Source organism: Tachyglossus aculeatus, chromosome 4 (assembly GCF_015852505.1).
Source record: "Tachyglossus aculeatus isolate mTacAcu1 chromosome 4, mTacAcu1.pri, whole genome shotgun sequence".
Taxonomy (NCBI): Eukaryota; Metazoa; Chordata; class Mammalia; order Monotremata; family Tachyglossidae; genus Tachyglossus; species Tachyglossus aculeatus.
In genome coordinates, this window is record NC_052069.1 from 122,027,942 (window position 1) to 122,042,039 (window position 14,098).

Consider the following 14,098-nt stretch of genomic DNA (forward strand, 5'->3'; position numbering starts at 1 on the left):
TGAGGGGGGGCGGGAAAGGAAAATTTTGCAATTTCTGCAATTTCAATGAGCTTACACAAAGATAACAAAGAGTGAGGTTGGGGGGAGGAAGGAGGGCAGTAAAATGAAGAGAACCACATGTTGGGAAAGGGCATGTTCAGAGGTTGCTGTTAAAGCTTTTGCAAAGCCTCCCTTTGTGAACAATCCTAAAAGAATGAACCATATCCTGCCCACATCCCTCCTTCCCTGACTCCAGGGAATCCAAAGATGTTTCAAGATAACCAGGGCAGGTCACAGCAGGGAACCCTGCCGATGGATCCCTTACTGGGAAACTAACATTGCGACTTTCCCCTTTCTTGGTTCCTCAGTTCTGAGGCTGGTTCCCGAGTATGCATAGGTTACCCACCAAGAACCCCTCTCCAACTGTTCTAGGAGATAGACATGGGTCAAGTTCTTTCTGAACCCAAGGTCTCAAAGGCCCAGGCAAGAAGTGAGATGGCTAGAGGTGGGATGAGACAGAGACCTTAGAGGATTGAGACTCCACTCCATCTTGGTTTGAGTACCATGTGCAAAGTTGTGGACAGTGAAGTACCAGCTGCTGGCTTGAGGGGATCTTGACCAGGATCTGGAAAGATCACCAAAGACACCAACTCTCTTCTCTACTAGTCAGAACATCAAACAAATTCTGGAGTCAAAGCTAGGGGACCCAATGGGATTATGACTGTATTGTTTTCCCTTGTTACAGGGACTCCAAGCCTCACTTTAATTTAATCCCCTGGATGACATCCTGCAAAATGGGAGGGAAGGACCAGAAACCCGCCTGAATTGAGGCACACCCTTCCGATCTCCCCTCTCCAACTCAAACTTGACTCCTGGCATGCACCAGGTAGAGGCTGGTGACTCTTGGAGATTTGCAGGCTGTTTCAGGGCTGGAGAGTCAATAAGCCCAAGCTAGGTGCCAAACTGCATGAAGTGTAAACCCAAGCAGCTCAGCAATCAGTTGGGCTTCCCCTCCCATGCTACTGATTGTGAAAACATGAATGTAATTAGTCTCAATAATCACTCAAGACTTAATAGCAGTCAGCCCACCCAAAGGCTGCCAGACTCTCCCTACAAGGAAGCCTCTTATCGGTGTTTGTCTCTTGGCAGACTAATGACAAAGGTTGTAGTGTCTGAGCAAACACCATTTGCTTCCTTTTTCCTGGGAATGGCTATGTGATTTAGGCAGCCTGGGCTCTTGGAAGCCCTGGTTCTTGCCAAAGACAGGCAAGAGGGTGTGGCTGCCACAGCTACTTCAAATTTACCATTTGTTGGGAAGGAATTCCTCATCTAAGGAATGTGGCATGCACAATGTGAGGGTGGGCAGAACTTCTGGCTTCTGAGAAGGTACTGAGGGTCTGTGGGGAAGGGGAGAGGTGGGTCTCCTCAGACCCAGAGCAGATGGAGACCCTTCTACAGCTACAAGTTCCAGTTTTTTATTTACCCTACAGTCAAGGTATTCTCCTATATATTGTCATCATTACACATATTTATTGAATGCTTATTACATGTACAGAACTGTCTCTAGCGCTTGGGTGAGTAGACTACAACAGAGTTGGTAGGCACATTCCCTCTCTACAATGAGCTTACAGTCCAGCAAATGCTCCTCCACTGACCTAAACTCATTCCTTCTTGATCCATCCACAGTTGACATGAGGAATAATCAGCCAATATCTTCTTTAAAATCCTCAATCTCCAATCCAGTTTTATAAAAGATATTTTATTTCTTTTCATCAATTTTGATGCCCTTCTCTGAAGCTTCTTTAGTTTCTCCACATCCTTTATAACCCAAAAATGGACACACTAAGGGTCTGGTACATTGAGGCCAGTGGAAGGATTACTTCCTTGTATTCACAAGTAGTTTTCTAACCTTCTTTACACCCAATTAATGGCCCACCAATGCTGACTCATGTTTAGCTTCTGGTCAGCAATGACCCACAGGTGTTTCACTGTGTACTTTCCTCTCTATGGACTATCTGTTGCTTGTTTCTTGGTATTTCTTCTTATACCTGCCTTTATTTATTTCTTCCTGTTGTAATAAATCAGTCACTTTGTATTTCATTCCTGTCCCTCCACATGCCAGTAACTCCACTCACATTAGTGACATCTGAAAATGTGATATGCCAAGCTCTCAAACACTTCATTAAAACACTGAAAAGGTATTAAACAGAACTTGCCCCAATCTAGACACCAGGGGAACACTACTCAATAGTGCCCCTTCTCTGGTTGATATTCCCCAGATGAGACCCTGAAAAAGGCAACCTCAAAGTCAAAACATTTTCACTGGGGCTTCCAGACTCCACCCCTTTGGTCTCAGTTCAATCTCATGTGTGTATAACTGATAGAGGCAGGTGGGAAGTTGTAGGCCTTAGTTTGATTCAATGGATGCTGCCTCTTAGCTACCATGGGAGGATGCTAACAGTTAGAATCACTTCCTCCAGAGTCTTAACAACCCCAGTGCAGACTGCCAATGTGCTTTCCTCCTCCTAAAATTGACTGTCGGGTTCTTCGCCAACTCCAGTGCCACAAAGTCTCTCAGATTAGAAGTCTCATGCCCACTACCTTAGCAGTTATTTTCAGAGTGTTTGAAAAATGCTTTCAGCTGCCCCCCTTAAATAGCCGATCTACACACTGGGTCTACTGTCTTGATAAACTAGATTCATTTTTGAGTTTTAATAGAGGAACAGAGGGATAGGATTGCAAGGAGTTACAGGGCTTACCCAGAGAATTTCTATTTTGCCTCCATGCAAAAACTTCCATCATCAATCTTCCAAGCCCACTGGCAGTCCTGAGCTGGACCTGGCACCAGTGGTGAGTCCTAATCTCCTATTCTAGGGCACCAAGGAGTCTCCTGTGGCCCCTTGTTGTAGAGGAGAAAACCCTCTTCCTTCCTCTCCTTTATCCTCTGCCTACAACAGCAGTACTCTGGTTTAAGAGGATAATTTCCCCCCATCCCTGCTCCCCAAAGTGCCTCTTCATGGTGTTTTGAGGAAAGCGAGACAGACAAAGATTACTGAATGATGATGATGATGGCATTTATTAAGCATGTACTATGTGCAAAGTACTGTTCTAAGTGCTGGGGAGGTTATAAAGTGATCAGATTGTCCCATGGGGGGCTCACAGTCTTCATCCCAATTTTACAGATGATAACTGAGGCCCAGGGAAGTTAAGTGACTTGCCCAAAGTCACACAGCTGACAACTGGCAGAAACGGGATTTGAATCCATGACCTCTGACTCCAAAGCCCGTGCTCTTCCCACTGAGCCACGAAGCACTGCACGCTGAATACGTATCAGCCACACGAAGGTATATAGATGAAACTGGCTGAACAAGGATTACTTTCTCCTGAGGCTTGTGGATTTGCTGTGATGATTCAGTTTAAGGTAATTGATAGTGAAAGTATGCCCTTCCCAATAATGTCACTAAGACTGCACATCAAAAATTTGCCTTCGATTGCAAGGTAATAAATGGTTGCACACCATATCATCACTATGAACCCAATAATGTAATGAAAAAGAGCTGTATTGGGGCAGGGTAGGACAACAGACCAACAAATCCTGGCCAAAAGACCAGACATTTTGCTGTTGGACAAACTTAATAAAACAATGGGGCTTATTAATACTGCTATTTCCCTGAGTATAGCAATTCCAAGAACTTATACAAATCAGATAGCTAAGTATGTAGGTCTGATAAAAGGGCTGCAGCAAATATGGAGATTGATGTAAAGAAAAGCCAACGATTTAGGTAGTTACTCTCTCTCTCTCTCTCTCTCTCTCTCTCTCTCTCTCTCTCTTTCACATTCTAGACCTGGAAAGTGCACCATCATCAATCGTATTTATTGAGCGCTTACTGTGTGCAGAGCACTGTACTAAGCGCTTGGGAAGTACAAGTTGGCAATATATAGAGACAGTCCCTACCCAGCAGTGGGCGAATCAGAAGACTTGATTTCTAGTCCTGGTTCAGCCTGAAGAGCATTGCAATGGACTATATCTCTGTCTCCCTACTTGCTCACAGCATTCCTTGCTCCAGTGGGAACATGACTGGCAGGGTCAAAAAAGTGCAAGAGGCACAGTGTGAGCCACTGGCATTATAATCCATTCCCATTCTTGGTCTTCAAGTCTCACCTGTCGTTCCTACGGGAGACTTAGTACAGTGCTCTGCACACGCTAAATGTTTAATAAATACCTTTGGTAGTTTGAGACTTCATCATTAGTTACACATCTTAAGGACCTGATAATTAATTCTATATTGACTGCCAATCAGAAGGTAGTCCTCTCAGCACTGCAACATTATAATGGCTCATGGATAGTTCGATAGTGGATAAAGACTAACTTAATTTTGGGACAAACTATTTGCATATACCTAGTCCTCTAACTTGAAAAACATTTTCAAACATTTTATTCTCATGACATGCCTCAGAGAGGTGTAGAGACAGATTTACTTATTTTATTATATCTCTCCCCTTCTAGACTGTATGGTCCTTGTGAGCAGAGATCATGTACTTCCCAAGCGCATAGTACAGTGCTCTGCACACAGTAAGCGCTCAATAAATACAATTGAATGAACTCTATTGTTTTGTATTCTCCCAAATATTTAGCACCATGTTCTGCACACAGCAAGCCCTCAATAAACACCATTGTTTGATTGACTGAATGAATTACCACTCTTCCCATTCTGTGGTAAGAAATTGGAGCAAGATCCAGGATACTTCCCAAAGTGACTCCATTATTCAGGAACAGAGCCAGGATTTCAGATTTAAGATTTCCTGACTCTCAATCAATCAATAGGTTTCATTGAGCACCTGCTAGGTACAAACTGCTGCCCTAAGCACTTCTGAGAAGGCAACTGAAACAAGACACACATTCCCTTGCTTTCAAGGAGTTCACAATCTAATATATTGTAAATAATTTTTCCCCCAGGATGGGCTGCCTGATCTCATGTGTACAGGAGAGTGGTTACTGGTAAGGAGGAAGGCAAGTAAGAAGCTCTCCAGTCCTCAGCCTGAGCTGACAAGTGCTTGAACACAAATGGAGAGGAGGCAATGGTGATGGTGGTGGGTGGTGAGGGGGAGGAGGGCAGTTTTTTTAAAAATTCACGTTCTTTGCTTTTATCGTGGCTAGAAGACCCTTGAAACCACAATTCTCATTACAGTCTTCACCATAGAGGGGAGCCACAAGGATGGCTTTGACCAGTGTCCTTGTCCCATCCCTTACGGATGTGCCTTAGATTTGCTCAAGGGGAACCTGACTGTTGCCATGGCTTTTGTCTGTTGTCTCTGTCAGCTAAGTCGTGGTCCAGGTTTTACTTTAGGCCAGGACTGCCTAGGACACTTGCTATAATTATTTCCATTTTAGTTTACAGCTTCAACTACACAGTCAGACCTGATCAAGACCCAGCTCTGGTCCCTGCACAATCTAATTTCTATTGCTCCACTATCCACGATTCCAATAGAGGCCCATAGCCTCTATAGTTCAGAATAGCCTGTTCGGCCTTAAGTAATGTTAAATCCTTCTCTACCCCACCCTTGAAATTTCATTACAGCCCAAACCTCTCATCACCTCCTTCTTCTCCTAACCTTGATCTCCCCCACAAATCTCCTCCTTTAGCTGGGCCTTTTGAACTTTGCTGAATGCTGATTGGACCACCTAGTTGATCACATAGAAGGCCGCAGGGAGTGGAATGGCACTGTATTCTCGTCTCTTCCAGCTCATCCAAAGTCTGGGACTCAATCTTCCCACAGAGACAACAATGGTGTTTCCCTTCAAAAGTATTTTAATTTTTTTCTACAACATCTGGTTATAGAATTAAAGGAGTTGCCCCGCCACCCCCACCCCTCTATCCCCCACAGCCCCCTCTGAAACATTCCCATCTGTCTCTGGCCCTTTTGCTCAATGCATGCATGAATCTGCAGCCTTGCTGCCAACTTCAGCTTGGTATGTCGAGTATTTTTATGTCGTCCCTCCTCCCCTGTCCCACCCCAAACTCATGCTCCTAGTTTTTCCTCTTTGGAACATCTCAGTGACTCTAGCCAGAATGCTTGTTTTGCTTGATTCTTCTTTTTCTACTTCTTCTTCTTATTATTATTATTACTTTGGTTAGGAGGGGAAAAATATGCTTTAACAACTGCTCTGGAAATCTGGTCTGCATCTGAGGCACCCTGGATCTCCAGCAGGAAAGCAACCATGAACGAGGGAGGCCTTACCCTCCCTCCCCTTGTCTGCTGATGTCTGACTCAGGAAGCAAACAGGTGTTTAGGTGGAAAGGGCCCCTCCCAGGTTGGACCACATCTCCCCAATTCCTGTGGACCCTGCCCCTGCCCCTACTGAGGAGTGGACTCCCTTTCCCGTCGTTAGAGTGCCGACAGACCTCTGGCTTGGACTCTCAAGGGCAGGAGGGTTGACCAGTTCTCGCCCTTCTGCCCAAGTGCTTGTTTTTCTTTTCTCTTTTAATGAGGCGAACAAAAGCCTTGAAAGCTGTTCTTTCCACATGTGGATGTCCTGAGGAAATTCTGGTCTGCCTGACTGGAATGTAAGGAATGACTCGGGAAAGCTTGGCACTGAGTCTCCTCCCTGCCCTTTCTCTGCCCCATGGAAAGGGAGAGAGCATCCAAGCCCTGTGGGGACACAGAGGCACTCAGGGTTCAGTACTCCCTCCTAGTATGAATTTGCAGAGAGGGGCCCCAGCCTGGAATTATGTTCCTCATAAAGAGTTGGGAATAGGCAGAGATTCTGATACTTGGATTGAAATGGGGGGAAAGATGGATTTCAGAAGGCTAATTCAGGAGGATCCCGCCTCCCTGCAAAATTTTATCCAAGCGAGATGATGAACTGAATCCAAAGTGCTAGGGTCAAGAGGGAACCTGAATGGTCCAGAGACTGTATCTATATCCCTTCCATGTATTACTTTCCAAGCACTTAGTGTAATGCTTTGCACATAGTAAGCATTTAATAAATACTTTTCCTCTCCTCCTCCTTTCCCTTGTCCTTCTTCTCATCTTCCTCCAGCTTTACCTCCTTCTCCTCTTCCTCCTCCTTTTCCCTCTCCTCCTCCTAATACTGTAGACTGTGGAAAGTGCTTGCAGCTGACACTGGAGAATCGATGCTGATTTACCTTTTTGGTCTTGACAGTTGAGGCACAGCAGTCACCTCCGTCATAATTACAGAAGGCTCGGTTGTTGATGGCATCACAGTAGTTATCTCCCATGAAAGGCTGCAGAAGAGAAAGGAACATCCCCCAAGAGGGGAAAGGATATTAGTTATGACTAGATGAGACTCAACTCAGGCAGAGAGGCCTCAGGACCCTATCTAGGTAGAAACTGACTTGTGGTCTCCAGGAAAACTCCTTGGACAGGAAGTTTAGAACCAGGGGTCACAATGCTTCCTTTTCATATGTCTCCTCCCCCATTAAATTATAAACTCCTTGAGAACAGGAATCTGTCTAATAATGTAATTGTACTCTCCCAAACACTTTTATAGTGCAATCCTATGCTTGATTGATCGATTGATAGATTGCCTGGGCAGAGGATGTGCCTCTGCTTTCTGATGAACTTTTCCAAGTTAATAATAATAATAATAATGGCATTTATTAAGTGCTTACTATGTGCAAAGCACTGTTCTAAGTGCTGGGGAGGTTACAAGGTGATCAGGTTGTCCCACGGGTGGCTCACAGTCATAATCCTCATTTTACAGATGAGGTAACTGAGGCACAGAGAAGTTAAGTGACTTGCCCAAAGTCACACAGCTGACAACTGCTGCAGCCGGGATTTGAACCCCTGACCTCTGACTCCAAAGCCCATGCTCTTTCCACTGAGCCACTCTGCTTCTCCAGCATTCTTAGTATGGTGTGTGGTACAAAGGAGCCTTTCAATAAGTACTTCTACTATTACTACTACTCTTACTATTACTACTGCTACTATTACTTTTTAATGGAATTTGATAAGTACTTACTATGTGCCAATCAATCAAATGTATTGAGTGCTTACTCTGTGCAGAGCACTGTACTAAGGGATTAGGGGACAATGTAACAATTTCAGACACATTCCTAACCTAAAACAAGCTTATAGTCTAGTTTCAGCCAGGCACTGTGCTAAGCTCTGGGTTAGATACAAGCTAATCAAGGTTGGACATAAGTCATGACCCACTTGGGGCTAACAGTCATAATCCCTGTTTTACAGATGACCAAGAATTGATGACCCCTTAATTCTTCTTCCCATTCCCTTTGGTTTGCTTTAGGGATTTATGCCAAGGGAGGGGGCTTGCTGCAGGCAAACCACTGAGCCCAGTGAGGTGGGAAGTGGGGAAAAAAGAGGTTACATTGAATGATAGGCAGACAGGGATGGGACTGGGAAACTGAAAGTCCAAAAGGGATTTCAAGAGCTGGAGAGTTGAAGGTATTGGGAGAAATGTTTTGAAAGCTGCTTTTGCATTCTGGAGAAAAGAGAGGAGGGAAGACTACAGGAAGGAAGGCAACCAAGACAAAAAAAGAGAGCACCCTTTCTCTCTTTCCCCCATCACATTGCCTCATGTAGCAAGATTTTGGCCAGTAAAGTCTCTGCCCTGAAATCTTGAATATCTCCATTCCGGAGAAACTTCAGCACCTTAGACCAAAGGGCATTGAGCTCACATGATACCAGCAGAAGCAGCAAAGTGGAGCAAAACCTCCTTTAAAATTGTTCACAACAGCCCTGAATCTCGCCCTGAATAAGGGTCAAATACAGAGATAGATGTCTTGAGCCCCTTGCAGATATAGGCTCTATGAAGGTAAAACAGGAAAATCACACATTGGAGTGGAAGGCGTGTGAACCCAATCAGAGAGTCCACTGTGCTGAATACCAGGAAAATACACAAAGAATAGTGGAGAGAGTCTTGGGGGCTCAAGGGTTCGGCTCTCTGAGAAATGCATTGCTCATGTGAATGCCATCTCTATAACCTTCCATTAAGAAAATTCCAGACTTTTCTGGAGCCAATCGCCTTGTCCTTCCCATTCTAACATTGTCCCCATTGTTGGAGGGAAACAAGGCTTCAGTGAGCTCATCCGAGCAGCCGTGTTCCCCGCTGCTCTGCCTGGGCCTTCAGTTGCCTACTGGATAGCCAGGCTATCATTAACCTGGTGACCCCACAGCATCCTCCAGTAAGTCTCCCGGGGCTACCAGGTTCAATTTCACCTCCCTTTTCTTGGCTCCTAAGGGCATAACAAAGACTGACCTTTCCCCCAGGAAGCTCTCCCAAAGGACACGATGTGAAACTAGTATGGGCCTGAGGGGGTGTTTGTGTGTGTGAGTGTGTGGATGTGTGGGGGCATTATTAGGTTCGTATTCCACCAGATGCCTCAGACCCAATCAATGGAGACTTCAGCTGCCTTTGCCCCAAAGGAGGCAATGCTGTAGGCTATCTCCTTCCTCATATGTCAAAGGACTAATCTGCAGTGAATTAAAGGATCCTGTTGTGGAAAGTGCTATCCAGGAAGGGGTATTTCTCTGAATCTAAAATACAAGAGAAATGCCAGCAGGAAGGGGTCCAACCTTTGTTGAAAAGGCTCTCCTTCTCGATACAAATAAGCAACTCAAATGAAATAAATTTGCCCCTAAAAGATTAGAAACACAAACCCAACACCAATGAACCGCTACTCAAAGATCCAGAATGAAAAACAAATTAGAAATATCCCATCCCTTCATTTTCGAGACAGAGGAATGAGCCAAATAAACCAACCATTATGTGTGCCTGGTAGACAAATAATGAAGCCAAAAAAATATTTGAAATTCTGTATAGAAAAAACTCGTAGAAGTTTGGTCTATACACCTCTAAAGCAGCACTAAATCATCATCATCAATCGTATTTATTGAGCGCTAACTATGTGCAGAGCACTGTACTAAGCGCTTGGGAAGTACAAATTGGCAACATATAGAGACAGTCCCTTCCCAACAGTGTGAATAATAAATACATTTAAAATGCAAAGGAAGACATTTCTCAGAGATCTGAACCTTTGTAGCAGATGCAATATCTCCAGAAGAGAGGGGTTTCTCATGAGAATGAGAAGATTGTGAATGCGTTTATGGAAATGAGGGTGCAGGGACTAACTGTAGAACAATAACTGAGGGGGGTTGGGGGTGGGGGGCTTCCATACCCACCAGGTCTAGACCCTCTTGATACTGGCACTATTTTGTCTCTCTGATCCTGAAGGGACAGAAGCAGCTATACTCAATTTCTCTTCTGAGTAGCCCCATTGCTTACTCTGATCGGCCTCTCTGAATAAGAAATCTTTTTTCACCCATACTCCCACTAAGGGGAAACCTGAAGGCTTAAGGTGAAGAAAATAAAACCCTTCTTCACTCAGGAGGAGGAAAACTTATGAACTTTGCTGCAATTGTGCAGAAAGAAAATATCAGGAGGTTCCAGAGGGATTAGGATAGATTCTGGATGAGTGGTCTCTAGAAGAAACATTAGGGGGGAGAAGGGAAAAGGATATTAGTTGGGCCATCTCTAAACTAGGAGGATGGAGGGCTGGGATGGTAGCCATCTCACAGTTCCTCTGAGCACCCCTTGGTCACTGTCAACAATGGAATTCTGGTTGGGATGGACCTCTCATGTGATCCAGGAATGGCACTGTTCATGGTCTGTAGTTCCTGGGTTCAGGAATGAGATCTCATCTTGTCTAAAATACGAAGGGTAGATGGATGGATGGATAGAACGATAAACTGACAGAGGCCTGAAGAGGTGCACATGGCTTCCAGATTGGCCATGCCAACTCCCAAGGAGGATCTTGGATGTGTAGAAAACATGGCTTCGTGGCCAGGCCTGTTTAGGGACCTCAAAAATGCTGACTTCCAAATGAATGGTAACCTCACATGCTCCTTAAGGGCCCAACTAGGTTCCACTTCTTGCATGACTCCCAATTCACTCAGGAATATGCCCAACTAAAGACTACAGCCCAAGGGAGTGAGGAGATGTGGTTGTCTCTCTCCCTTCCATCCAAGGACTCTGAGGTGATTCAGGGCTGAAGCCTTGGCAGTTGTTCCCCTTTATGGTCCCTGGGATGGGTTCTGCTAAGGCAGATATGTTGATATGTGTAATCAACGAATCACTCAATGGTGTCTGTTGAGTGCTTACTGGGCATAGAACAATCAATCAATCAAATAATTACATTTACTAAGCACTTACTATATGCAGAGCACTGTGCTAAGTTTTTGGGAGGGAACATTACAACAGAGTTGGTAGACACATTTGCTACCCACAGGGAGCTTACAGGGGCAGGCAGACATTAAATTATGGATATACATATAAGTATCATGGGGCTGAGGGTAGGGTAAATATCAATTGATTAAAGGGTACAGATATGAGTGCATAGGTGATGCATAAGGAGAGGGAGATGGGGAAATGAGAGCTTAGCGGGAAAGGCCTATTGGAGGAGACACAACTTTAGGAAGGCTTTGAAGGTGTGGAGGTCACCACCCCCCCGTAAAGGCGCACTGTGTGAGATTCTCCCACATGGGTTTGAGTTCTGAGATGAATTTTCTTCTAGAAAAATCCTCCCCCAAAATACTTCCTGCCTTATGCAGGCCACTAAGAGCCTGAATTGGATTCAGCACTAGGTTAAAATCAACCTTTTCTGGGTTCTAAAGGAAGGTTCAGGTTCTGGATCAAAAGATGCCATCTGCCCACAGTGCCAAGGAACCTCACTGCTTCCAGTCAAAGCATCACCAGGAGGGTGGGAAAATGGGGCCCCAAGGGAGGGCAGTGGGGAGCCTTCCTCCTAAACTGAATGTCCTTTAAATTGGATCTCTCTAGGTGCCTGAAGCAGAAGAGACCCCTCTTTCCCCTTTGGTGGCCTGTTTAAAAAACAGAGCCACTTGCCCATCAATTTCCACAAAGACCTAGATGAAAATAATATGGATAATGATAAGGATAATAATAATGATAATAATTATCTCTACAGCCTAGTGGCTAGAGTATGGGGCTGAGAGTCTGAAGGATGCCCAGATCTGCCACTTGTCTGTTGTATGGCCTTGGGCAATTCATTTAGATTCTCTGTTCTTCAGTTACCTTATCTGCTTTTGTTCTCTGTCTCCCCCTTCTAGACTGTGAGCCTGCTGTTGGGTAGGGACTGTCTCTATGTGTTGCCAACTTGTACTTCCCAAGCGCTTAGTACAGTGCTCTGCACACAGTAAGTGCTCAATAAATATGATTGATTGATTGATTGATTGACTATGTGCCCCATGGGGGACAGAGACTGTGTCCAACCCGATTAGCTTGTGTCTATCCCTGTGCTTAGTACAGTGCCTGGCACATAGTAAGTGCTTAACAAATACCACAATTTTACCCCTACTCCTCTAGACTGTAAGCTAGTCATGGGCAGGGAATGTGTTTATTACATTGTTATATTGTACTCTCCCAAGTGGATAGTATGGTGCTCTGCACACAGTAAGTACTCAATAAATAGGATTAATTGACTGATTGACTGACTGACTAATAAATAATAATAACAATATTTATTAAGTACTATGGGCCAAATCCTGTACTAAGATCTGGATTAGCTACAAGACAATCAGGTTGGACCCAGTCCCTGACCCACAAAGGGCTCAGAATCTAAGTAGACTGTAGTCTTGTCCTCTAGACTGTAAGCTAATTGTAGGAAGGGAATGTGTCTGTTGATTGTGGTATTGTACTCTCCCAAGCACTAAGTAATAATAATAATAATGATGGCATTGTTTAGCACTTACTGGGTGCCAAGCACTCTTCTAAGCTTTGGGGTAGATAAAAGATAAGCAGGTTGTCCCAAGTGGGGCTCACAGTCTTAATCCCCATTTGACAGATGAGGTAAAGGAGGCCCAGAGAAGTTAAGTGGCTTGCCCAAGGTCACCCAGCAGACAAGTGGCAGAGCCAGGATTAGAACCCACGATCTCTGATTCCCAAGCCCGCGCTCTTTCCACTAAGCCATGCTGCTTCTCTAGTACTCTGCACACAGAAGGCTCTCAATAAATACGATTGCATTGAATAAATAGGAGGGACAACAGGTATTAAATTTCTATTTTACAAATAAGAAAACTGAGGCCCAGAGAGGCTATTCAGCAGGTAAGTGGTAGAGCCAGAGTTAGAGCACCAGGTTCTCTGACTCCCAGGCCATTCTCTTTCCACTAGGCCACACTACCTCTCTAGCTCTATTCTGGGAGCAGACTCAGACTTCCAAAACATCTTAAAGCAAAACATCTCCTGAGTGCTGAGGCTGCCTCTGTTCTGCTGTCTGGACAGCTGGTTGGGGAATCACTTAAACCCTTCAGGCAGCCCAGGATGAAGCTGGTTAATTTAGGGCTTCAAAACTCCAGGAACTGTTCTCTCTCCCGAATCAGGGGACTGGAAGACCCTCAAAGACTGCCCCACTGGGAACTGGGAGCTACAAGGTAGGATGACTGGGAGCCTACCACCCTGCTGATTTTCAGCCTGGGGAAGAGTCAGCTGAGGAAGAAAGATTCAGAGCAGCTGCATATGTAAGGTCCCAGGAGGCTTTGAAGTCTGCTACTTTTAATTTATTTTATTTTTGCTTGGAAAAGAGAAAAAAAACTAAATGAGAGGCTCCCTCATTCCAGGCAAATGTTTGGCTCAGAAAGGACGTCATCAGTTTGGGGACACCAAAGGGAAGGTAAAAAGAGGAGCTGCTGCCTTTGGAAACCCCCAAGGACTGCTAATTTGCCCTGGTACTCATTTGTCAGATTCTCAGAATCCTATTTCAAGTGAAACAGGTCACCTGCTAAGAATAAAGGCACAGCCACTTCTCAGGAAGAAGTCATCCCCTGACAGTCTGTCCCCTCAGCTGGTACCTGAGACCACCCTTTATAATACCAACAATTATAGTATTCATTAAGTGCACTTAAGTACCAAGCACTGTACTAGACACTGGAGTAGGACACAGTTCCTGAACTACATGGAGCTCACAGTCTAAATAGGAGGGAAAAACAGATATTGAATGCCCATTTTACAGAGAGGGAAACTCAGACCTAGGGAAGTTAAATGACTTGCCCAAGGTCATACAGCAGACAAGTGGGGGAGCTAGGGTTAGAACTTCTGACTCCCACTCCCGCATGGCAAACA

General features: G+C 44.9%; 1 protein-coding gene across 1 annotated transcript in view; it reads right to left on the reverse strand.

Moving 5' to 3' along the window:
• Nucleotides 1–14,098, reverse strand: part of PAPPA (pappalysin 1) — a 287,178-nt gene that overhangs the window by 11,570 nt on the left and 261,510 nt on the right. The window contains exon 21 of the mRNA XM_038745960.1: nt 7,128–7,226. Within this exon, the coding sequence (XP_038601888.1) occupies nt 7,128–7,226 (99 nt within the window). The remainder of the gene's footprint in view (nt 1–7,127; nt 7,227–14,098) is intronic.